The 27,788-nt window shown below is 37.6% G+C and overlaps 1 protein-coding gene across 1 annotated transcript in view; it reads left to right on the forward strand.

The window, feature by feature from the left end:
• The window catches only part of LOC126284419 (serine/threonine-protein phosphatase 6 regulatory ankyrin repeat subunit C-like), a 591,030-nt gene that overhangs the window by 448,398 nt on the left and 114,844 nt on the right, over positions 1 to 27,788 (forward strand). Inside the window, exon 11 of the mRNA XM_049983337.1 lies at positions 13,511 to 13,612. Within this exon, the coding sequence (XP_049839294.1) occupies positions 13,511 to 13,612 (102 nt within the window). The remainder of the gene's footprint in view (positions 1 to 13,510; positions 13,613 to 27,788) is intronic.

The raw sequence follows: 27,788 nt of genomic DNA on the forward strand, positions 1-27,788 counted from the left end.
TCTGGAGGACCATGGATTAATGATTTTTATGTTCCTCAGCCGACTTGCTGAAAATGAGTATGTCATCCAGATACGCAAAGCAAAACTCAAACTGTCATAAGATGGAGTCAATGAATCGCTGCCACATTTGCGCCGTGTTTTTCAGGCCAAATGACATGAAGTTATATTGGAACAAACCAAGTGGCGGTGATAATAGCTGTTTTACATATGTCTACCAGTGCTATGAGAATCTGGTGGTAGGCACGTTTACAGTCAATAACATTGAAGATTGTAGTGCCCAATAACATATGAGCGAAAGCATGTATGTTAGGCACGGGGATATTGTCCATGATGGCATGAGTGTTTAGACGTCTGTAATCACCGCACATTTGGAAAGAACCAATGTGTTTGAGGGCAAGATGAATCGGTGAAGACCAGTTGCTGTCTGACGGTTGCAGGATACCTGCCACCAAAAGTTTGTTAATTTGCTGCTGGGCTGGGTGCAACTTAAGAGGGTTGAGCCATCTAACCTTGTGCCTAAAAGGAGGGCTGGAAGTGGTAACTATTTTGTGCATTGTACCTTCAGTAATGGATGAAACTGAGAACTGCACACTAGACTGATCATTGTCCTGACGCAAAGTTTTTGGATGAGTAGGGTGCGATGAGCCATAGCCTTTAGCGCGAGTGGGAAAGGGCAGCACTAAAGTCACATGCCTAGTACATGAGTGCGACGTGCGCTTGAGTGGAGAGTGCGGGCGAGAGCGGCATTGGCGCTGTGCGTGGAACGGTGATGGCCACCAAGTCACGTGGCTGGTGCGTGAGAGAGAGGGAATGTTTATCAACATACGGGGTGGCTGCTTGCGTGGTGTGCATGGTCACATCACATGCACAACTGTCATTAGAAGCACTGTTAGGAACACAAGGCACTGGACGTGGCTAGTGCGTCAGGACTGCAGAATCTACCGGAAGTGAATCGTCACACACGATTAATGTCTGTGGGCTAACCTGATGAGTTTCTGAGCTGGTGTCAGCCAGAGATGCTCGATTAGGTGGTGGAACTGTGGACTGCAGTTTTAGCAGTGAGTTACAAGCTGCAATGAGCTCATTGTATGTCTGTGCAATGTGTTGTTTCAGCTCATCATTGTCCCAGTGGAGTATTCTGACAATAGATTAGATACGCGGGTCACAGTGTCGCCTGCAAGGGCGAAGCACTCATGTACTAACTCACTTGTCATGAGAGAAGCAGAATGGGGAACATAAGTGCAGGAGCACTGTATATGAGTTTCAGTGGGATGATGTAGCACTGAGCCCTGAGCTACATTTGGGGAGAGATTTTAATGGGACACAAAATCCATACTGAGAATTGGTTCATCAATGTTGGCAATGTAGATAGTCCACAGAAAACACAGAGAATGAGATAGGTGCACCGTAACTTTGACAGAGCCTGAAGTTTGTAATGTTGATGCATTGACATCTTGTGTGTGTGTGTGTGTGTGTGTGTGTGTGTGTGTGTGTGTGTGTGTGTGTGTGGTCTTCAGTCCTGAGACTGGTTTGATGCAGCTCTCCATTCTACTCTATCCTGTGCAAGATTCTTCATCTCCCAGTACCTACTACAACCTACATCCTTCTGAATCTGCTTAGTGTATTCATCTCTTGGTCTCCCTCTACGATTTTTACCCTCCACGCTGCCCTCCAATACTAAATTGGTGATCCCTTGATGCCTCAGAACATGTCCTACCAACCGATCCCTTCTTCTGATCCAGTTGTGTCACAAACTTCTTTTCTCCCCAATCCTATTCAATACTTCCTCATTAGTTATATGATCTGCCCTTCTAATCTTCAGCATTCTTCTATAGTACCACATTTCGAAAGCTTCTATTCTCTTCTAGTGCAAACTATTTATCGTCCATGTTTCACTTCCATACATGGCTACACTCCACACAAATACCTTCAGAAACGACTTCCTGACACTTAAATCTATACTCAATGTTAACAAATTTCTCTTCTTCAGAAACGCTTTCCTTGCCATTGCGTCTAAATTTCATATCTTCTCTACTTTGACCATCGTCAGTTATTTTGCTCCCCAAATAGCAAAACTCCTTTACTACTTTAAGTGTCTCATTTCCTAATCTGATTCCCTCAGCATCACTCAATTTAATTCGACTACATTCCATTATCCTCGTTTTGCTTTTGTTGATGTTAATCTTATACCCTCCTTTCAAGACACTGTCCATTCTGCTCAATTGCTCTTCCAAGTCCGTTGCTGTGTTTGACAGAATTACAATGTCATCGGCAAACTTCAAATTTTGTATTTCTTCTCCGTGGATTTTAATACCTACTTCGTTTTTTTTTTTTTTTTTTTTTTTTTTTTTTTTTTTTTTTTTTTTTTTTTTTTTCCCTCAATATACAGATTGAATAACATCGGGAACAAGCTACAATTCTGTCTCACTCCCTTTCCAACAACTGCTTCCTTTTCATGCCCCTCGACTCTTATAACTGCCATCTGGTTTCTGTACAAATTGTATATAGCCTTTCGCTCCCTGTATTTTACCCCTGCCACCTTCAGAATTTGAAAGAGAGTACCAGTCAACATTGTCAAAAGCTTTCTATAAGTGTACAAATGCTAAAAATGTAGGTTTGCCTTTCTTTAATCTTTCTTCTAAGATAAGTCGTAGGGTCAGTATTGCCTCATGTGTTCCAATATTTCTATGGAATCCAAACTGATGTTCCCCAAGGTTGGCTTCTACTAGTTTTTCCATTCGTCTGTAAAGAATGTGTGTTAGTATTTTGCAGCTGCGGCTTATTAAACTGATTGTTTGGTAATTTTCATATCTGTCAACACCTGCTTTCTTTGGGATTGAAATTATTATATTCTTCTTGAAGTCTGAGGGTATTTTGTCTGTTTCATACATCTTCCTCACCAGATGGTACAGTTTTGTCAGGGCTGGCTCCCCCAACGCCGTCAGTAGTTCTAATGGAATGTTGTCTACTCCCGGGGCTTTGTTTCGACTCAGGTCTTTCAGTGCTCTATCAAACTCTTCACGCAGTATTGTATCTCCCATTTTGTCTTCATCTACATTCTCTACCATTTCCATAATATTGTCCTCAAGTACGTCACCCTTGTATAGACCCTCTGTATACTCCTTACACCTTTCTGCTTTCCCTTCTTTGCTAAGAACTGGGTTTCCATCTGAGCTCTTGATACTCATGCAAGCGGTTCTCTTTCCTCCTAAGGTCTCTTTAATTTTTCTGTAGGCAGTAACTATCTTACCCCTAGTGAGATAAGCCTCTACATCCTTACATTTGTCCTCTAGCCATCCCTGCTTAGCCATTTTGCACTTCCTGTCAAGCCCATTTTTGAGACTTTTTTATTCCTTTTTGCCTGCTTCATTTACCGCATTTTTATATTTTCTCCTTTCATCAATTAAATTCAATATTTCTTCTGTTACCCAAGGATTTCTACTAGCCCTCGTCTTTTTACCTTCTTGATCCTCTGCTGCCTTCACTACTCCATCCCTCAGAGCTACCTATTCTTCTTCTACTGTATTTCTTTCCCCCATTTGTGACAATTGTTCCCCTATGCTCTCCCTGAAACTCTGTACAACCCCTGGTTTAGTCAGTTTATCCAGGTCCCATCTCCTTAAATTCCCACCTTTTTACAGTTTCTTCAGTTTTAATCTACTGTTCATAACCAATAGATTGTGGCCAGAGTCCACATCTGCCCCTGGAAACATCCTACAATTTAAAACCTGGTTCCTAAATCTCTGTCTTACCATTATATAATCTATCTGATACCTTTTAGTATCTCCAGGATTCTTCCATGTATACAACCTTCTTTTATGATTCTTGAACCAAGTGTTAGCTATGATTAAGTTGTGCTCTGTGCAAAATTCTATCAGGCGGCTTCCTCTTTCATTTCTTTGCCCCAGTCCATATTCACCTACTACATTTCCTTCTCTCCCTTTTCCTACTACCGAATTCCAGTCACCCATGACTATTAAATTTTCATCTCCCTTCACTATCTGAATAATTTCGTTTATTTGATCATACATTTCATCAATTTCTTCGTTATCTGCAGAGCTAGTTGGCATATAAACTTGTACTACTGTGGTAGGTGTGGGCTTCGTGTCTATCTTGGCCACAATAATGTGTTCACTATGCTGTTTGTAGTAGCTTACCCGCACTCCTATTTTTTAATTCATTATTAAACCTACTCCTGCATTACCCCTATTTGATTTTGTATTTATAACCCTGTATTCACCTGACCAAAAGTCTTGTTCCTACTTCCACCAAACTTCACTAATTCCCACTATATCTAACTTTAATCTATCCATTTCCCTTTTTAAATTTTCTTACACACCTGCCCGATTAAGGGATCTGACATTCCACGCTGTGATCCGCAGAACGCCAGTTTTCTTTCTCCTGATCTTGTAGAAGTGACCTAATAGGTGAAAAAATGGGGGGAGCCATCGATGTAGGTTTGATAGAAATGTCAGCACGAGTGTCGACTAGGAAAGTGATCTGTGTGAAATGTCAGTCACATACAAATGACGGCTCAGCAAGGCAGATGAGTGGATAGAGTGCAATGTATGAGGACGCCTGTGAAGTTCCCTGCAGGACTCAGCATCTTTTAGGTCCTGCGAATGGCATTTCGGTGCTGGTAAGGTAACCGACACTTCTTAGCATCCTCGCTGGAAACCTTGTGGTACCAACAGTATGGACGAGCCGGATGTGGTGGTGGTGGTGACTGCGGCAGCAGAGGAGGCTTGTCCTCTTTGATTTGTTCTGGCATGTATACTGGCACATATGGTGCATGGGCGATCCGGAGTGCTCAGATGGTGGAGAGATTGAGCAGATGCTGCCAGGTGATGTAGAAGGCACACAGGGGGAGTGAGCAGATGCTGCCAGGTGATGTAGAAGGCACAGAGGGGGAGTGAGCCTAGCCTCTGCCAGCAGATGGCCTGTAAGCGGGAGCAGTTGTGCCAACTAGCGGTGAGTGGTGGGCTGGCTGGCGTTGTCGTAGCAATGAATACAGTTGGTCTGCACCACCCACAGAGTGATGTCTGGCATGGTATGCTCACTCACAAGTAACCAAAGGTGGCGCCAGAGTTGTGATGGGGTTCGGTCCCCCAGGTGTTCCTTGTACAACATCTTGATGTTTAATTCTTGTGGTGAGCAGGCGAGTCGTTCAGTGATCGTCTTCTTCGCAAACTCGTATTTCAGCAGAGGCGGTGGCAAGAGGAGTAGATCACAAGTTAAGTTGAAAGATCATGGAGGTGTGTGATGAGACACAGGAATTTAGAGTGTTGTCAGACACTTGAATCTATTTGAAAAGGTTGTTGACAAGTGCAAACCATAACACTGGGTTGTCCTCGTAAAATGGTGGCAGCTTTGGCAGATGACTTGGAGTAGGGTACGAAGGCAGCTTCGGTGTCTCTTGGAAAACTGTAAACAGTCTGGTCCATGACGGCTAGACAGCAGGGCGCCGCGGTAGGCACAGGTGTGTTTCTGGCAAAAACATCCATAGAAACTGCGGGTTGCATTTTCCTTGATGTGTCGCAAAAACACCATGCGGCTGACATGGTCGGTACCATGGGAATGGGTGGTTGCATGGTAGGCGTTGGGGTCCTGTAAACTCGGCCGTAGGCTACAGGCATTCATTTGAATTGACCCACCTCAGAAATAATGCGGAAGGCCGGCACAGCAGACACAGGTGGTGCTGCGGGAGAGGCGAGCGGCCAGAACCAGGGCCCATGCGAGTACCATGGGGGGGGACAGGAGGTGCCGTTGGTAACTCTTATGACCAAAGGTTTGAGTTCTCTGTGCATGTGGAAGACACGCCCTGTGAGCTCAGACTATAAATGACTGGTAGAATTTGTGGAAAGTCACACTGATGTGGTAAGATGCCATTGGAAGGTGAAACACCGAATGATTGCACTCGGACCGAAGTGGTCGAAAACTTGAGTGACTGGTCTCGGGTGTAACTATGGAGAATTTTGTGCACTAAAATGTCCTCAATGACGCAATACCAGACCAGGTTGCGGCTGATAGTGGCCGGGTGTGTTTTGCGGTAATGGCGGCGCTGCACACGGCACCACAGTAACTGTCGTTGCGGCCCATTGAGAGTCAAAGTAGAAGTGCGAATGTAGATCGCTTTGAGAATTATATGATTTATTAGTAGGTACACAGTTCTGAATATTGTTCACTTCAAATTTCACATGTTTGCAAGCACAGTCCGGTGACACGAAACCCAAGTCCATTGTTTGTGTTAGTGACGTAGAACTCGGACGTTGTAGAGCAACCAAGTTTTAGGTTAACGTGGCTGGAGATCGCTAATCACTGTGATTTAATGTAGAACTGGTCATTCGTAAAGGAATGAAGAGGTCCGGTGATCATTGTTGAGCTTCCAAATCTTTGAAGACAACGTTGGGTGAGGTGGCCATGGCAGCTTGCAAATAACCTGTTGATGCTACAACACCCGGTGTGGTAGTCATGGAAGACATGCAGAGTTCGGGGTCACCAGTATGGGAATGTTCTGCGTGTAGAGGTATACTGAACAAACTGTATGATAAATATCTGCAAATGAAATTATATTTCCACAAAATCGTACACATGTACCCAGCAAGAGACATAAAAACAGAGACTCTTAGAATTATGTGGCAGCTCAAATGTTTGATTTCAGTCAAACATCATGTTGTTCACAGTTGATATGACTTATTGACGCCACAACATTAATCATCAGAATGAGTAAGCTCAGCAAGCATGTAATACATATTCATTATGTCCACCTTGTTGATGTACTACCTTTTCAAGAGAAACTGTGATGTTTCTGACCACCATATAACACATAAATTCTGTGATTTCCTGGAAAACTGTTGTGAGGGCCAGTAGCAGTTGTATTAGGTTGGTAGACTACCTCCTTCAAATGTCTCCACAAGAAATAATTGCAGGATTAATATCCTGTCTGTGTACTGTCATATTGCTCCACACCAAAAACGTTCTGGTTATTGATGGGACATAGTGCCCAAAATGTTCATGTTGGAAATCCAGAATAAAATTTGATGTATGAGGGAAAGCTCCATCTGAACCATATGTCTCTATTGGTAATGCTGTTGCCTAAAGTTGAAAAATAAACTGTACTGCAACAGGTCTATTGTAGCAGGCTCAGTGCTGGAAATCGCAACCTGTACACTTACTTCTCACAGTAATATTCAATCTTGTGTACAACATTAGGAGTTTCTTATGCCCAGAATCTGATGTTGTACCTATTGATGCTACTGTTCAGCTGGATGTACACCAAACCTGAAAACCATGTATAATGAATAATGGCACCATCAATTGCAAGAGCCACAGTCACAAACTGTAATCACTCTACCTTGTCATTTTCTGTCAGTTTGTGCAACACTCTCATTTTGTGTGGGAATAATTTCAGATCAGCATGAAGTGTTCTCTAAAGAGAATGGTGTGATACGCTCAGTTTGGCTGAAGTTCACCTCATGGATTTCCTGGGACTTCATGTTGAGGCCACTCTCATCGCCTTAATATTTCCTGGAGTATAGACCAAGTTGGCATGAGGTCACATTTGATCTAAAATACTACTGTCAGTTTCAGAATTTGTGGTTAGCATATGCACCAGGTCTCTGAAGGGGACCCACCTCATATGCAAACAAACACAGAAATGTTTCTGAGTCTCTCTACATCTTTGTTCTCAGAAGAAACAACACACCTCTGTTCTAGCATCAACTGGTATTTGCCTGACATTTTTCTAACTGAAGTGGTGGTGACATACATATGTGACACTGATAAGTGATGTCTTCTGGTGAACCATGCATGAACAATGGCTACTTATCAAAACATTCCAACATTCCCAATCTGCGAATAGAATATTTATGAGGCAATATCAGAGTATGACTTCTCGCATGCAGCTCCATAGATTTGATTGATGAGACAACAGCATGTAAAAATGGGATGAATGAAGCTCACTAAACAGATTTAATACAAATCATCAAACAAATCAACCACCCCATAGTGATGTAGCAAGCTGGGATCATTTTACTTCCCTTCCTGTTTTGCCATCTGCCTCCTTAAATTCCTTTTTTCACTTTTAACAAATTGCCATTAACATTCATCAATATAATCTTTTCATAAAAGAGATATTTTGGCCCTCAGTTTTAAAGAATATAACACCAGATCTAGTTTCATGCTTAGATTATGTATGTAACTGATTTCCTAATTTATTTTGACCATTCCTCGTTAGTATATTTTGTTAGAGGGTGAAATCACTAATTGTTTTGTATCTTAAATTCTGTTGTTGACGTATAAATAAGTATAAAATCTGTATTAATTACAAACATTTGAAGGAACAACTAGTAGTATTATTAAAGGATTTATTTGGCTCTATTTGAAAATATTTTAGCAAAGTCAGCCCTTCATTAATTCCAAAGTAATTAACTATTTTGTCCAAAGTATTGTTAGCATACTTATATTTGTGTGTTAATTTCATGATTTAAACAAATAATTCAGACTAACTCTTGCAGTAGAAGAAAATGTTAAAAAGAACCAATGTTTTGATGTATTCAGTTAATTTAATGAGTTAAGATTTAATTGTAATTTTTGTAAATTAAGCATCAAACAATGTGAAGTTTGAGTACCTATTATTGCGAGGATATATAAGGGTCCAGTTTTTGGTCACGAGACAGTCAGTCCACGGCCTAGTTTCAGATGAGTAACCTGTGCTGGTTAGAACGACAACAATGCATTGATTTTACAGTGAAATAAGTGTAACACAATTAGGCCATATGCAAAAACAATGACAGCGACTGTTCCATATGTACCTTTGTATTCTTTAAGAACAGTGAACTTTGTGGTTAGGTTTTTACTGCTCGTATATGTTCAACAGTAAACTATTATAGCAGTATGTGGAGGTTCACCTGCTGACTATTAATGAGGCTTATGGTAAGTTAAACAATAGTGCAGTGGCCATATTAAATGTGGATACGAGAGGTTGCGAGAAGTGAAAGTAAAAGACAGTGAAACACAACTGAGCATCTGTCAGCTACATCATTTTAAGTAGTCTGTGTTTGGCTTCCACACCCCATTTTCCAGCCAATACATCAACACCAAGGACAACAAATGAAGAAAATAAAAGCAGGTGGAACCGCTACACCATGCAGGAGAAAAAAGACTGAATCAATTACCAAAATGTGCCAGGAACTGCAATTATACTCCACAAGACTGTGCATTAGTCAACTACACAAAACCCCATCTAATATTACAAGAAGCGCGTCAGAAATCACAATTAATGTGATTAAATATGAACATATCATGGGAATGATGAATGATTTATACGAGAGGAATAACAGGTTGATTGGAAATTTTAATGCTGTTTGTCGAAGTAAAGATATGCAGAATAAGTATGGATACATTAGTGCCTTCAGTGAGTGGGATGAGTGCTATCAGAGAAAATTTATTTTCCCAACTGAATAATCTGCTTGAATTCCCAATATTTCCTATTAGTGATATACATACTGTTGGTGCTGTAGGATAATTGAAGGAAACTCATCAGCAATATTGAAGTTCAGATTAAAAAAAGATAACAAAAAAATACAACCAGAGCATACTGATTGTTGGATTTCTTAATATTGGTTTAATTATTGGTATGATTGACTAACACAGATGAAATGTAAGGTAGATTGTGAAGGGTGTTGTTTGTGTGTGAAATTGAATAATGGAGAGAAGAGAATAGATTTAAGGGATTTGTGGCTGAAGGGAACAGAGGTACTGTGTGTGTCAACATACGGTTAATGAGTTTTTGAGAAGAAGAGGGAACTGCAATTTTAAATAATTCTGATCATGATACTGAACTGTGTAGCATTTTATAAATATGAGATCAATCAGCAATTAATAAACATTAATAAGTTTATCCTGGAGCTAGCTTTGTGCCTCACACTTTTCTTTTGTCCAGATTTTGTCCACTAACAGACTTAACATGTTGTTGTTGTTGTTGTTGTTGTTGTTGTTGTTGTGGTCTTCACTCCTGAGACTGGTTTGATGCAGCTCTCCATGCTACTCTACCCTGTGCAAGATTCTTCATCTCCCAGTACCTACTACAACCTACATCCTTCTGAATCTGCTTAGTGTATTCATCTCTTGGTCTCCCTCTACGATTTTTACCCTCCTCGCTGCCCTCCAATACTAAATTGGTGATCCCTTGATGCCTCAGAACATGTCCTACCAACCGATCCCTTCTTCTGATCCAGTTGTGTCACAAACTTCTTTTCTCCCCAATCCTATTCAATACTTCCTCATTAGTTATATGATCTGCCCTTCTAATCTTCAGCATTCTTCTGTAGCACCACATTTTGAAAGCTTCTATTCTCTTCTTGTGCAAACTATTTATCGTCCATGTTTCACTTCCATACATGGCTCAACTCCGTACAAATGCTTTCAGAAATGACTTCCTGACACTTAAATCTATACTCAATGTTAACAAATTTCTCTTCTTCAGAAACGCTTTCCTTCCCATTGCCAGTCTACATTTTATATCCACTCTACTTCAACCATCATCAGTTATTTTGCTCCCCAAATAGCAAAACTCCTTTACTGCTTTAAGTGTCTAATTTCCTAATCTAATTCCCTCAGCAACACCTCACTTAATTTGACTACATTCCATTAGCCTCGTTTTGCTTTTGTTGATGTTAATCTTATACTCTCCTTTCAAGACACTGTCCATTCTATTCAACTGTTCTTCCAAGTCCTTTGCTGTCTCTAACAGAATTACAATGTCATTGGCAAACCTCAAAGTTTTTATTTCTTCTCCGGGGATTTTAATACCTACCCTGAATTTTTTTTTTGTTTCCTTTCTCCTTGCTCAATATACAGATTGAATAACATTAGGGAGAGGCTACAACCTTGTCTTACTCCCTTCTCAACAACTGCTTCCCTTTCATGCCCCTGGACTCTTATAACTGTCATCTGGTTTCTGTACAAATTGTAAATAGCCTTTTGCTCCTGTATTTTGCCACTGCCACCTTCAGAATTTGAAAGAGAGTATTCCAGTCAACATTGTCAAAAGCTTTCTCTAAGTCAACAAATGCTAGAAAAGCAGGTTTGCCTTTCCTTAATCTTTCTTCTAAGATAAGTCTTAAGGTCAGTATTGTCTCATGTGTTCCAGTATTTCTACGAAATCCAAACTGATCTTCCCTGAGATTGGCTTCTACTAGTTTTTCCATTCGTCTGTAAAGAATTCGTGTTAGTATTTTGCAGCTGTGGCTTATTAAAATGGTTGTTCAGTAATTTTCACATCTGTTACCACCTGCTTTCTTTGGGATTGGAATTGTTATATTCTTCTTGAAGTCTAAGGGTATTTTGTCTGTTTCATACATCTTGCTCACCAGATGGTAAGAGTTTTGTCAGGACTGGCTCTCCCAAGGCCGTCAGTAGTTCCAATGGAATTTTGATAACTCCGGGGACCTTGTTTTGACTCAGGTCTTTCAGTGGTCTGTCAAACTCTTCACGCAGTATCGTATGTCCCATTTCACCTTCATCTACATTCTCTTCCATTTCCATAATATTATCCTCAAGTACATCGCCCTTGTATAGACCCTCTATATACTTCTTCTACCTTTCTGCTTTCCATTCTTTGCTTAGAACTGGGTTTCCATCTGAGCTCTTGATGTTCATACAATTGGTTCTCTTATCTCCAAAGGTCTCTTTAATTTGCCCTTAGGCAGTATCTATCTTACCCCTAGTAAGATAAGCCTCTACATCCTTACTTTTGTACTCTAGCCATCCCTGCTTAGCCATTTTGCACTTCCTGTCTATCTCATTTTTGAGACGTTTGTGTTCCTTTTTGCCTGCTTCATTGATTGCATTTTTATATTTTCTCCTTTCATCAATTAAATTCAATATTTCTTCTGTTACCCAAGGATTCTACTAGCCCTTGTCTTTTTACCTACTTGATCCTCTGCTGCCTTCACTACTTCATCCCTCAAAACTACCCATTCTTCTTCGACTGCCCGATTAAGTGATCTGACATTCCACTCTCCGATCAGTAGAACGCCAGTTTTCTTTCTTCTGATAACGACATCCTCTTGAGTAGTCCCCGCCCAGAGTTCCAAATGGGGGACTATTTTACCTCCGGAATATTTTACCCAAGAGGACGCCATCATCATTTAATCATACAGTACAGCTGCATGCCCTCGGGAAAAATTACGGCCATAGTTTCCCCTTGCTTTCAGCCGTTCGCAATACCAGCACAGCAGAGCCGTTTTCGTTATTGTTACAAGGCCAGATCAGTCAATCATTCAGACTGTTGCCCTTGCAACTACTGAAAAGGCTGCTGCCCCTCTTCAGGAACCACACATTTGTCTGGCCTCTCAACAGATACCCCTCCATTCTGGTTGCACCTACGGTACGGCTATCTGTTTCGCTGAGGCACGCAAGCCTCCCCACCAACGGCAAGGTCCATTGTTCATGGGGGGAGGAGACTTAACATAACAAATTTGGAAATAACATTAATCTATGAAAAACATATACAATATACGCTGATGCTGAAGGTACAAAATTAAATGGTAAACAATATGACAGCAAATCACTTATAGGTTTATAATGAAATTAGTGTGAATGGTTGTCTGAATGACGTATACTTTACAAATGTGGATTACAACAAAGGGTAATGTACAAAATTTGGGGGGCACTTAATACATAATATATAATAATAAAAGCCTAATGGGGAAACAATATGCTTAGTTTATGTGTAATGCATTAGAATACAGAATTTCAAAGTGAAACTATCTAATGGTATGGTCTCATTCAAAGTAAAAACCAGAAGTCAGCTCACGTCTGTAAATAAACATGCATGTATTTTATGCTTAGCTGAACTCATTTTCCACACCAGCATTCCAAACACAAACAGAGTATATCATCAGATTACCCCATTCCAAACTGCGAATGTTGTGAAACACTTATCACAAAATTTACTGGAATCTCTAAATCCTATATGATCATATTTAGCCCTAGGATAGAAATAATTCTGAGATACAGAAGTCCACTCTGAACTTATCCATCATATCTTTTATGATAAACATATTCTTGGTTGTATTTCTTGAAGGTTTCTCAGTAGACAAAAAATTCCATCATCTTTCATTCATGCATACAGTTGTCAGCTGAATTGTAGGAAGGAGATATAATTTTGTCCCAGATGTATGTTCAAAAGATGATGGAATATCTTTTTAGTTATTATATGCAGATAATCTGTAACTTCTAATGGAGTCTCATTTTTTTGTTGACCTACATTGAGTTTTAATGACTTTTTTTAAAAAAAATATATAATCCATTTAAAATTGATAAGAATGGAAAACACCATTAATGTTTCTGATAGTTATCTGGCGTTTTTTCAGTAGTGTTAGGGGGGAGGGAAGCAGTTACTATATGACTCAGTGAATCTGAAATATTATAAAGATATCAAAAAGATTTATCTGATACATTCATGTTATACATTCTTCCATGTTGTAATGTATAATGTTTTTAGATCCTGGAAGTGCTGCTAGATGCAGGTGGTGATCCAAATGTTGTAGATGTCTGTGGAGTATCCCTGCTTCATACAGTATCATCAAGATCTGTAGCAAACAGGGTAATGTTAATACATTTATTTTATCATTGCATATTTAACATGAAATAGAATTAGTGCAACATTTGCTTATATTACAAATATATTTGCTGCCAGTGGCCAGTGAAGAGGGACTACTACCAACAATGCTTTTCCAGATCAGCTATTGTGGCATGGTGTTCAAAGAGCTGTTCAAAACAGTATTCACTAACCTTTAAGGGCAGATGCTTGACATCTGCAATAGTGTGATAGTAACTTGTATTTATCTAGAGATATCTGTTCACTTTCAGTGATGTGTGCCAATACTTAACGTCTTTTATTATACACATAGCAAATAATGCAAGTTTACTTCAAAGAGCTTAAGGTGAACATTTCCATAATGTAGGACAAAAATAATGAAAGGGAACTGAAAAATATAGGAATTATCTGGGCATTTTGGGAGGTGAAATTCCCTGCTTCCCCTAATTTGTATCTGTGAAATAAAATCCTGGACAAGCTAATAAGCTGAAAGGCAACACTTCTTCTTCTTCTTCTTCTTCTTCTTCTTCTTCTGCTTCTTTTTTTTTAAAAAAAAAGAAAATAAAAAAATAAATGTAGCAGTTACTTCATTGTCTGATGTCACATTGATTTCATTAATGGTTTTTCTTTATTTTTAATTTTGCCAATGGCCTTTTCACAGTGGTAACACTAGTTATCATCAGATGTCTGAAGTTAAGCTCTGTTGGGCTTGGCTATCACTTGGACTTGGATGGGTGACAGCCTGGTCTGCCAAATACTGTTGGCAAATATAGTGCATTCACCCCTTGTGGTTGAATTGTGGAACTACACTACTAGCCATGAAAATTGCTGCACCATGAAGATGACATGCTACAGATGCGAAATTTAACCGACAGGAAGAAGATGCTGTGATATGCAAATCATTAGCTTTTCAGAGCATTCACACAAGGTCATGACACCTACAATGTGCTGACATGAGGAAAGATTCCAAACAATTTCTGATACACAAACAGCAGTTGACCACCGTTGTCTGCTAAAATGTTGTTGTGATGCCTCGTGTAAGGAGGAGAAATGTGTACCATCACATTTCCGACTTTGATAAAGGTTGGATTGTAGCCTATCACAATTGCAGTTTATCGTATCACGAAATTGCTGCTCACATTGGTCGTAATCCAATGACTGTTAGCAGAATATGGAATCGGTGGGTTCAGGAGGGTAATACGGGCACTGTGCTGGATCCTAACGGCTTCATATCACTAGCAGTCGAGATGACAGGCATCTTAGCCTCATGGCTGTAACGGATCATGCAGCCACGTCTCGATCCCTGAGTCAACAGATGGGGACATTAGCAAGACAACAACCACCTGCACGAACAGTTTGATGATGTTTGCAGCAGGATGGACTATCAGCACGGAGACCATGGCTGCGGTTACCCTTGATGCTGCATCACAGACAGAAGCACGTGCGATAGTGTACTCAACAATGAACCTGGGTTCACGAATGCAAAATGTCATTTTTTCAGATGAATCTAAGTTCTGTTTACAGCATCATGATGCTCGCATCCATGTTTGGCGACATCACGGTGAATGCACATTGTAAGCGTGTATTCATCACCGCCATACTGGCGCATCACCTGGCATGATGGTATGGCGAGCCATTGGTTACACGTCTCAGTCACCTCTTGTTCGCATTGACGGCACTTTGAACAGTGAACGTTACGTTTCAGATGTGTTACGACCCGTGGCTCTACACTTGATTCAATCCCTGCAAAACCCTACATTTCAGCAGGATACTGCACGACCGCATGTTGCAGGTCCTGTACGGGCCTTTCTGTATACAGAAATTGTTCGACTGCTGCCCTGGACAGCACATTCTCCAGATCTCTCACCAATTGAAAACGTCTGGTCAATGGTGGCTGAGCAACTGGCTTGTCACGATATGTCAGTCACTACTCTTGATGAACTGTAGTATCTTGTTGAACCTCCATGGGCAGCTCTACCTGTACACGCCATCCAAGCTCTGTTTGACTCAATGCCCAGGCGTATCAAGGCCGTTGTTCTGGGTACTGATTTCTTGGGATCTATGCATCCAAGTTGCGTGAAAAGGTATTCACATGTCAGTTCTAGTATAACATATTTGTCCAATGAATACCCATTTATCATCTGCATTTGTTCTTGGGGCAGCAATTTTAATGGCCAGTAGTGTAATTGACTCAGAAGTACTGGGTCCAGTCATGAAAAGTGACAACAGCTGGGAAGCAGTGTACTGACCAAATGCTTCCTGTGATGTCTGTCAGCTGAGGATGCCACAGTGGTTGTTCGGTTGTGCTGGGCTTACCAAGGACTATTCAGATGGAGATTAAAACTCATATATTCCTCTTTCCTTTTTATTTTGTTCTCAATAATAACTCACACACAAACAAAAGAAACCGCAAATTTAACCCTCAAAACAAAAGCACTCAATACCACAATACAAAATACATTGCATTTAACATCAAGCAGAATTGGTTGACAAGAATGTAATGAAAATAAATCATGAGGACAACTAGTACATTTTGGCCCACTTTGTGTGAACTTATATAGCCTCACTATATGTTTTGCAAACATTCCAGGAGTTTACAATTTTTATCTACAATAACTTTATGATTGAGATGTGTGTTACTACAAATTCAATTTCAATTTTTAAAACAAATAAGTTTCATTTATGTAATTAAAAATTCTAGACAAAACAGATTTGTTTGTAATAACTTTTCAATATTTCTATTTAATAATTGGTTTTCTGTCCAGAATTAATTATTTGTTTGTAATATACAAATGATAATCTACAATCTGTGCCATAAAATTTTGAGCTTGAAACATCTTTAATCCTAATTTTGAAATTTCATACATCAGTCTGACCCTTATTAAACACACATTAAAAAGCTATGATTAATCTGTGTAATTCTAGACAGTTTGCCCATGCTTTATGTGTGTTTTTAGTTATTTACCTTTGATTTCAATAAACAAGTGAAGAAGTGATGAATCTTAAATACAGCATGCCACAGCTATGTTCTGTCTGTGTTAATAACATAAAAAGACTGCTACTGAACCTAATACAATTTAGGTAACATAAACGCTTGAATTCAAATCAAAATTATCACAAAATATATAGCAAAAATGTATCAAAAAGTAAATTTGATTTACAGTATCGAACATTTCATAACTAATAAAGTAGTCAACTGTCACATGGCATTAGCATCCCTGGGAGTGGTATTGAAGGTGAGGAGGAGGATGACATATAAAAATAAATATAATTTCATAACACTTTGAACAATTTCAAGTAAATTTGGTACACACGTAACTTACTTCATGGAAGGAACTATGACAACATAAGGTAATCATAGTTTCTCTAAGAGCAGGATAGTGATGCAAAAGGGGAGGTGGAATGTGACCAAAAATCATTGAAAACAACCAGACTAATTTTGAATATATTGTTTTATGGATTTTTATGGTGATTAGTGACAGTTACAGTGACATTTAAATCCATGTTCAGTTGAACAGAATTCTGTAGAACCTTATGAAAATTTTTGAAGATTTTTCCAAAAATTTAAATGTCCTTGCTTTTGATAAGGAAGCTACACTGCTGGTCATTAAAATTTCAGTGACATGAGTGGGACATGCAACAAATGTAAACTGGTGAGTATTGAACTACATGCATGCAAATGATTAACACAGGTAGCTGGTACAAGGTAGCTGGGAGTAAAGCCATCTATGCTCTGAACATATAGAGAGATAACACAGCTTATTCAAAACCACATTTGAATGTTGCAACAGCTGTAAGTGGCATACCGACACTGATGCAGCCAGCATCATTACACAGAAGAGGCACCACATTACCTTTGCAGATGAGTTGTAGTTCTGTGTGCGGCATCATGCTGGTTGTATACTTGTTTGAAAATACAAAAAGAATGAACATACCAAGATTTCATTCATTATCATCATATTGGACCAGCAGCCATGGATGACAGGGGATTGGGTACACAACATGATCACCTTTGGTTTACACTGCTGTTACATTTCATTCATATTAAAGCTGGTGGCTGGAGCTGCCAAGGTCTGTGACATTATCTTTCAACTAAATAAAGCAAGAATGTATGTTGCTGAAATTGTCTTGATTTACCTTGATATAGAAGGTGTTTCACTATTGCCTTGACCAGCACATTCTCAAGATCTCTCACCCAATGTAAACATATGATCATGGGCTTCAGAGAGATTGGCATGCCACCAACTGCCAGCTTCTACAGTTGATAAACACTAGCATAAAGTTGCAACAGGGTGGAATGAATACCTGTATATGACATCCAAACTCAATTTGACTTAATGCCCAACTGGGTTAGAGTTGTTGTTGCTGCCAGATTTAGCAACCCGAGTACTAAATTTTGTATCCTGTTTGCGTCTACCTTGGAAATTTAATAATGTATTCTTGCTACTGTACTGTGTATGCACAAGTAAAATTTTGTTATTTGTTGCCCCTTCATGATGTTACAGTTTTGATGGCCAGTGGTGTAAAAAAGTTGTATATAATCAGGTTTTGGGTTAAATTAACATCATGATGCATCTGATTTCTTTTCATGCCTATTTAAACATTGGGATAACCCATTCAGTGCTATGAATTCCATTAGTACACCCATAATCCTTGTAAAATGAACACCACTTACAGCTGTATGATTATCATTAATGGGACATGACCATTTCCATGGTCTATTGCCATGTTCTCATGTGTACATAATACCAGTGGTCACCAAACTTTGCTCAGAAGCTAGTGCTGATATTGTAAGGGGGCACCACAGTCTACATATATACTAATCTTATTATTAATTGCTAATGTATGTTAATAAGGACAGTAGACAGGGAGATGATAAATTGGCCACAACCATTAAGTATTTACTGTTAAAAGTAGGTACCGTTCTGAACACTTTGTGTTGACTGTCCTCTGCTTTTCAGACTACTGCCACCTGTAATCTTCTCCTCCCACACATCACCAGTAAATTTTTCAGTCTTTAAAAAAAAATTAATTGCTTTGTTTCAAACGCTTTGTATGGAGTAAGATGTACAAATAATTTTGTTCCTTATCTTCGTTTCCTTGTTGGCTGCAGTTTGTCACATCTGTGGGTAGATTCTTCAGGCTTAATTTTTTTAACTGTGTGGGTGCCAGTTGATATGATAACTGATGAAGTAATTTCTGTTTCTATGACTTTTTAAAAAAAAAATTATCTCGTTATTCTGTATAACACTGAGTTTACAGTCTCCAATTTAGAACACAAATTCACATTGTTATTGCCAAACATGAAAACATGAGTGATTCCATCAGAGGCTTGCCCACTACTCCTAACTCATTCTGCAGTACTAACTATGTTCCAAAGAGTTTTCAAACTTTCTTGACAAAAGAAGAATCTTCATCAAGGTATATCATTATTTTATAAATGCGTCCAGAAATAAATTTAATAATTAGTGTTGGCTTGTGTAAATTAATAATAAGAATTGAAAGTCTGCTACATATTTAATAATTCCAAATGTTTTGAAAAGAAATGTAATTTTAACTGTACATACAGAGTTAATACATATTGACTGTAATAAACTAATTTCTCTTTATATATTTTAGCCTGAAATATAATACATAGTATACAAAATCATATGAATTTTTTTAGTGAAACAGCTGAGATAATGTTCACCTATACAAGATTCAAAAATATTCCTGGTATCAGCTATTTCTATTAAAGAAAGGTAATGTCAAAGGAGGGTGTCCCCATTACAACATCCCCCCTCACAAAATTTCGAAACACTGTGTTTACAATATTTTGTGATGCACTATAAGGTTTGCCAAGTGGCGTACAAAATGGTTTCAAAAGTTAGAATACAGATGTATAGACGTATCTGATACATAACATATTACAGAAAACACAAGAAAAATATCTACTATACAAGTGATAATCTATACATATATCAGGATATGACATTCAGATTTTGTGATCTATGGAACATACTATTACAAGAGAATTGATACAATGCCAAAATTACAACATTGCAACACTGAACTACTGAAACAGTTACAGAGACAAACTAAATTACTAGAATTACAAATTGTAAGTTTACATCCATGAAATCACTCATTCAAAATCTTCAAAAGAGAAGAGAAAATTTTCAGAGCCTAAGTGTACGAAGAGTGAGCGGCTCGAAAAATTCAAGAGAGACCAGAGTAGGAATATAGTACAAAATCTAACAGCCACATAAACCATAGGTTTTAAGGATATGTTGGCTCATTAAAGGACAAAGTAATGGAAAAATATTAGTGACTAACTTTACAATGTGGGGACTGACCCATGAATCCAAACCACACCTTGCCCAAACCAACAAAAAATGTTTTGACATAACAAAATGAATAAAGTTCATAATCATAAGATCAATTATTTGCAAAGAGTAATTGTAAGAAGCATCTAGTTGCAATCAATGGTTGTACACTCTCCTTGAGTACACGAACACACAGTAGTAATGACCAGGGGTACCCAAAACAGAGTTAAGCATGAATCTGCTTACAATTCAGGTTCCAATTAGATGAAATATTGCAGTACTTGGGATAAATACAGATAAACAGAGTCATAGTTAACTCTGAATGACGACGACAATCCAGCAGCCTGAGGACTAAAATCAGTGTATGAAAGTAGACATGTATACATCTTGTTATATTGTCTATTAAAAACAGAGATTCCAAGACTTACCAAGCGGTAAAGCGCCGGTAGACAGGCACAATAAAATAACACACAAACACACACACAAAATTACGAGCTTTCGCAACTGGCGGTTGCTTCGTCAGGAAAGAGGGAAGGGGAAGGAAAGATGAAAGGATGTGGGTTTTAAGGGAGAGGGTAAGGAGCCATTCCAATCCCGGGAGTGGAAAGACTTACCTTAGGGGGAAAAAAGGATAGGTATATACTCGCACACACACACACACACACACACACACACACACACACACACACACACACACACACACACACACACATATCCATCCATACACAGACACAAGCAGACATCATGTCTGTTACAGGATTGATGTCTGCTTGTGCCTGTATATGTATGGATGGATGTGTGTGTGTGTGTGTGTGTGTGTGTGTGTGTGTGTGTGTGTGTGTGTGTGTGTGTGTGTGCGAGTATATACCTATCCTTTTTTTCCCCTAAGGTAAGTCTTTCCGCTCCAGGGATTGGAATGGCTCCTTACCCTCTCCCTTAAAACCCACATCCTTTCATCTTTCCTTCCCCTTCCCTCTTTCCTGATGAAGCAACCGCCAGTTGCGAAAGCTCGTAGTTTTGTGTCTGTGTTTGTGTGTTATTTTATTGTGCCTGTCTACCGGTGCTTTCCCGCTTGGTAAGTCTTGGAATCTTTGTTTTTAATATATTTTTCCCATGTGGAAGTATCTTTCTATTTTATTTACATCATTGTTATATTGCCTATATTAGTAAATGTTTTAACAAAGTGATAGAGGGGCTGGCCAGTACTTACATCAGCTCAGTACAGCTGATAGAAACACGAAAAACAACCGAAAATTTAAGTTCCTAGCTTTCGGAATAAATGTTCCTTCATCAGGGAGGAGAGAGGGGAAAGAAAGGGAAGAAGGGAAAGTGGATTTAGTAACTCACAACCCAGGTCTTTATATGAGATTTTTCATTAATTAGTTAGTAAATATTTTCTACACTGTCTTTATATAATGATTTAAAGTTACATATTGTATTTGAAAGTCAATATACTTACTTGGAAAAACATACATTTGTGTGAAATAATACTGTCTTCAGCAGTATTGGCTAACAATTTACAAATCTCAGACACAACATTGATATAGTTGACAGATGCTCGAATACATTACCTAGCATCTATGATGTCTTGTAAGTAGACTGGTCCAACAGGGTACAGCCATACAGCAGTGTGGGGAGTAGATCCACCAACATCTTTCAGTTTCTTCCTTAGAGTTCTCATCACATGTTCCAATCCATAAGTAACTTCCTGTCTAGTATTACACATCAAATCCTGTAAAATTGTTTTGGGTACTAAACATGCTGTTCAGTACCTTCACATCACACAAAATATGCTCTCCCTATTCATTTTTCAAAATCAGTTATATGGGATTTATGTCAGGGGAAATTAAAAAGTATTCACATATGAAACGTTAATAAACAGGGTTAAACACAATAAAAAATGGACTAATAATGTATTACACACAGCTGTGCTAAGATACTGGTCCTAATTTTTATTGTCCCATTTCAAAATTGTAAAAGAATCTGCTCATTTAGTCTCATGGTGTAAATGTATCAAATTTTAAAGCACAAATCTGTTACAGAACACAATTATATAGTTTATCATAGATTTAACTCAGTCAAAATAGACAAGACAAAACTTTAAAAATTACATGGTCTTACATACTACATTCATGACAAACAAACCACAATTACATAATCTTATAAATCTACATATAGCTTCAAACTCCATAAATAGATAAGACAAAACTTAAAAAATTACATCAAGAATCAAGAATTTTATTCACCATAGATCATTTTAGAAAGATATTGGATTCATCATACAGGATGTACTAATACATACAGAATAATAAAATAAACAAGTGTCAGTACATTATAGAATACATTTCAAGCATGTCAGTGTACCAAATTACACCAGGATAGCTTCTAAAAGTTAATGTAGTAAGCTATACTATGATGTAATATGGTATACTATTGTACTGTTTATTGTATACACATGTAATTACACATGATTAACCACAGCACACAATAATATGTTTAACTACAGACAACTTTTAAATGCTAATATCCTCCTCAGGAATCTCAAAGAATTCTTTAATGTCATAGAATGGATGATCTGGAAGCCAGCAGTACTAGTTAATTTAAAAAAAAAATATATCCACATACTGAACATGAATTGGCAGTTTATCGAACAGTTTGAGCGAGTTAACTTTGTGGGAATTTCTTGTTCTTGCTAATCTGTGGCACGGTATCTCCAAATTGCCCTTAGCCCTGGTGTTGTGTCCATGTATTTCCCCTCTGGCAATAAATTCTGAAATATTATTTTAATGTAGAGTACAGACACATACATGTATAAATTTATAATTGTGAGTATTCTGAGCCTGGAAAAAAAGAGGACGACAGTGCTCCCTATGACCTCTGTTACATATTATGTGTAAGAATTTTTTTTGTAATTTCAAGATGTTCTTGATAACAGGGGAGTGCCCCCATATAATCAGACCATATGAAATATGTAACTGGAATAGCCCAAAGTATGTCACCCTAGGGTACTCTAAGCTCACTACCACCCTAAGTTTCAAGATAAGGTACGCCACCCGAGATATTTTTTCACATACATGATTGACATGTTCCTCCTATTAGAGTTTAGAGTCAATGTGAATATCTAAGAGTTTTACCAACTTATTGCCTACTTCATTTGACGTTCCCAATAACACTGTTTTCTGACCAAGAGAAGAAATCATTATCACATACTACATCACTATAATTAAACATAGTATCCCCAAACTTTTGATCAAAACATAAATGACAAATATGATTTTCCTTCTGTTCAATTTCAGATACCTGTGTCACATTATTAAGACAGTTATTGTTGTCTTATTACAATAATTGTGGGTCCTGTACTTGTGTTTCCTTGCCCCAAAACCCTGGACCTTCATTGAGGCAGACTGCTGTTTCCTGAATAGTTACCTCTAGATTGTTTCTCCTATTAAATTGCCCATGGTTATCCCCATTATTCCTGCTCTGTTGATGTTTAAAATTTCTGTCTATTACCATTTTGGCTGTGATAGAAACTACCATTATCTCTGTTTCTGTAGTTATTACCATTATGATCTCTATCATTTCAATTATTATGGCACATACTTCTCTCTACTGCTCTATCCAGCCTGTCAACATATTGTAAAAATTGTTCAGGGCAATCATCATGTCTGTGTACTAAATCCCACTGCAATCTTTCTGGTAATCTCCTTTTGAGTGCATCAATCATTGTCATTTTGTCAAAGGGTTTGTCAAGGTGTGTTAATTTCTTAAGTTGATTGCTACAAAACTCTTTCAGAGTACCGTCACTATTCCTGTAATTAGGACCATTCAAAAATTCACTTTTAATTCTCCCCTGTTCAGCTTCTGACCAAAATTTATTTAAAAAACTTTTTTCAAAACTTTAATGTGTTTCCTACTTACTTAAATTTAGATTTACTCAAGACAGAGCTTCGCCTTTAAACCATCTTTTAACAAATTTAATTTTTTGATTTTCACTCATGCCCAACACAAAACTATCTCTACAGTGGTGTAGAAAATCCATTGGATGTAAATTACCTGATGGAAAACTTTTGATAGGAATGTTGGACCATGCAGTACCATTGTTCAAATACAGATTTTTGTGGATACAATTTTCCTGAACTGCTGAAATTTTTTGATCTAAAACATTTACATTAGTTTGCATACTGTTTTTAACATTTAAAATTTTTTGATCTAAACTACTAAAACTTTGTTCCATTTTTTCCACTACGACCTTCTGTTGAATTCTGACATTATTAACATTCTTCTTCTGATTTGCAGACTCAGCAATCAACTCATTTTCCAAAACAATACTCTTACTTTGTAAGACATCAACTTTTTCATTCACACTTTTGAGTCCCTCTGACAACCCATTTTTTAGCTCAGAGACCTGATTACTAAGTTGGTCTAGTTGGTATTGTACCCTGTCCATTTTACTATTATTTTCAGACTGTTCTGTCTTCATTTCCTCCAAAATCAACTGCAGAATACCAGTTTTTATTGTTACTTTGCTAACTATGCTTTCACTTGGTGCAAACATGTCCTAGGACGTATGTACTATCTAGGAACAGCTCTGATGTTAGAATTGTAATTTATTACAAAAAATACTGCAAAATATTTGAGCCAGTAATCCAGAAATCAAAGCAGCTTTATTATGAGAAAAAGATAATTACATCAGGTAACAAAATAAAAACTGTATGGGATATTGTGAAGACAGAGATAGGTGGGGCCAAAAGGAAGAGGAACAGATAGCTCTAAAAATAAATGAGACTTTGGTAATAAGTACATGTAGTGTTGCAAACCTCTTAAACAATTCCTTCATTTCTGTTACTGACAGCTTGGGGTTATCAGGTTCAGTGAACAGTGCAATGGAGTATCTGAGACCAGTCTTCAAAAATAATGTCAGTAAAATGAAAATGACAATCTCGTTTCCAAAAGAAGTAGCATCCATCATAAAATCCTTAAAATCCAAGTATTCCAGTGAGTATGATAACATATCAACAAAGTTAATCAAAGAGTGCTCATGCAAGTTAAGTTCTATCTTAAGTTAATTGTGTAATCAATCTCTTATCAGCAGAACATTTCCAGACTGGCGAAAATATGCTGAAGTTAGCTTCTTTATGAAGAGGGATAAAGGGATACCATCAAACTATCAACCAATTTCACTTTTTCCGGCTTCTCAAAAATATTTGAAAAGATTGTGTTCAAACATCTACTTAAGTATCTCACTGCAAATAATTTATTGTCCAAGTCACAGTTTGGATCACTGGTGGGTTCTGATATAGAGAAAGCTATTTACACTTACAGTGAGAATGTACTTAATTAATTAGATAATAAATTAGAGGTACTGGCATTTTCTGTGACTTGTCAAAAGCCTTTGACTGTGTGAAGAACAGCATTCTCTTAAGTAAATTAGAATATTATGGTGACACCAGAAATGCTGCAAAATAGAGTCTTATCCATCTAACAGGAAATAAAGGACGTCGTCGTGAAACACGCGTGCAGTACGCAGCCAATCTTCACCTGACTGGGAATTAATTACATGTGGTGTTCCTCAAGGTTCCATCTTAGCTCCAATGCTTTTTCTTGTATACATTAATGACCTCTCATCTGTTACATTGACAGATGCTAAGTTTGTTTCGTTTGCAGATTATACAAACATTGAAATAAGTAGCAAGTCAAGTCAGATTTAGAAAAAGTTGCTAATCAAATTTTCACTGACATTAATAAGTGGTTTAAAGCTAATTCACTATCATTTAACTTTGAGAAGATCCACTATATGCAGTTTGGAACCTGTAAGAGATTTCCTTCCAGCGTGAGTATAACATATGAAGACATGTAGATCAAAGAGGTTGACAGTGTTAAATTTCTGGGATTACAACTCAATAATAAATTCAGTTGGGAAGCACATACCACAGAATTGCTTAAGCACCTAAACAAGTCTGTATTTGTCATGCGAATGTCAGATGTAAGAGATATAAATGTTAAAAAAAACTGCATACTTTGCTTACTTTCATTCTATTATGTCATTCGTGATCATATTCTTGGGCAACTCATCAAACCAAGCAAAAGATTTTAGGCTGCAAAAACATGTGATAAGAATCATTTGTGGTGTAAATTCAAGAACATCTTGTAGAATCCTGTTCAAGGAACTTTTGTATTCTAACCACTGCTTCTCAGTATATTTATTCCTTAAAGAAAATTGTTGCAGGTAATACATCTCTGTTTCCATCCAATAGCTCAATACATACTATCAATACTAGGAATAAGAACTATGTACATAAAGACCTGAAATCACTTACCTTGGTCCAAAAAGGCGCCCAATATTCAGGAACACACATTTTCAATAAATTGCCAGCAACCATTAAAAACTTGGTTTCAGATAAATCACGGCTTAAGCAGAGTTTGGAAGACTTTCTGATAGGCAACTCCGTCTGCTCCATAGATGAATATCTTAAGAGACTGTCAGTAAAAATATGTGTTATATTTTAGTTTTGACAACAATTGGTCACAACAGTCAAGATTAGGTATTATGTGTATGATAAATTTTTTAATAGTGTTTCGTTCTGTAAATATTAGCTGTTCCAGTTTACCGCCTTTTATAAACATATTTTGACTATCTCCTGTCAAATGATCAGGGTAGTAAGTATTATATTCAAATGTTTTATGTTTTTATGTTATACTTTTGACATATTCCACAACCATGATATTCATCTCATTTTTTGGGTCTATGGAATGAAAACTGCCTCTAATCTAATCTAATCTAATCTGGCTGAGTCCTACAGCTATCAGTTCTACTTCACTACTACCCTCGTCTCTATTCATTTGCCTAGCAATCACACGAGTTTAAGAAAAAAAAGTTAATTTCACAAATAGTCTGTACTTATCTGTTCTTTTTTCATGTCCTTCATCATAGTTATAATGTCCTCTTTCAATTGATCTGGTCTATCATTGTTGACAGTATCTCATCACTGATGATACGACTTTGTTGGGCAGCTCTCAGGTCTTCTTTCTTCATATGATACATCTTAATTTATATATAAACTGCAAATGACACTAATCACTGTCCTTTCTTCATCTGAAACAGACAAATCTCAGATGATACCCACAATTGTAATCTTACCATCCCACGTGTTACTAGTAAATTTTTAAGTTTCTTCAAAAAGGCTAATCGCTTTGTTTCAGATGCTTCGAGAGGGGTAAGATGTACAAATAATTTTGTTCCTTATATTCATTTTTTCGTTCTTGACTGCAGTTTGTCTTGTGTAGGGGTAGATTCTTCAGGCTGAAATTTTTTAACTTTGTGTGTTCCAGTTGGTAGGATAACTGATGAAGTAATTTCTGTTTCTATGACTTATTTATTAATTTTATCCCATTCTTCTATATCACACTGATTTACAATCTCCACTGTAGAACACAAATTCACATTGTTGTTGCCAAACATAGAAACATGACCTATTCGATTAGAGGCATGACCACTACTCCTCACTCATTCTACGGTACTAACTATATTCCAAAGAGTTTACCAACTTTCTTGGCAAAAGAAGAACCTTGACTAAGTTATATCATTATTTTATAAATGAGTCCAGAAATAAATTTAATAATTAGTGTTAGATTGCATAAATTAATAATAGGAATTTTAAGTGAGCTAGTTATTTTGTAATTTCAAATGTTTCCAAAAGAAAAGTAATTTTAACTGTACATACAGAGTTAGTATATATCAATTGTAATAAACTAATTTCTTTTTATATATTTTAGCCTGAAATATAGTACATAGTATACAAAATCATATGAATTTTTTTTAGTGAAACTGCTGAGATAATGTTCACCTATACAAGATTCAAAAGATTCCTGGTATCGGC

The sequence above is a fragment of the Schistocerca gregaria genome, chromosome 1 (genome assembly GCF_023897955.1).
Source record: "Schistocerca gregaria isolate iqSchGreg1 chromosome 1, iqSchGreg1.2, whole genome shotgun sequence".
In the NCBI taxonomy this organism is placed as follows: Eukaryota; Metazoa; Arthropoda; class Insecta; order Orthoptera; family Acrididae; genus Schistocerca; species Schistocerca gregaria.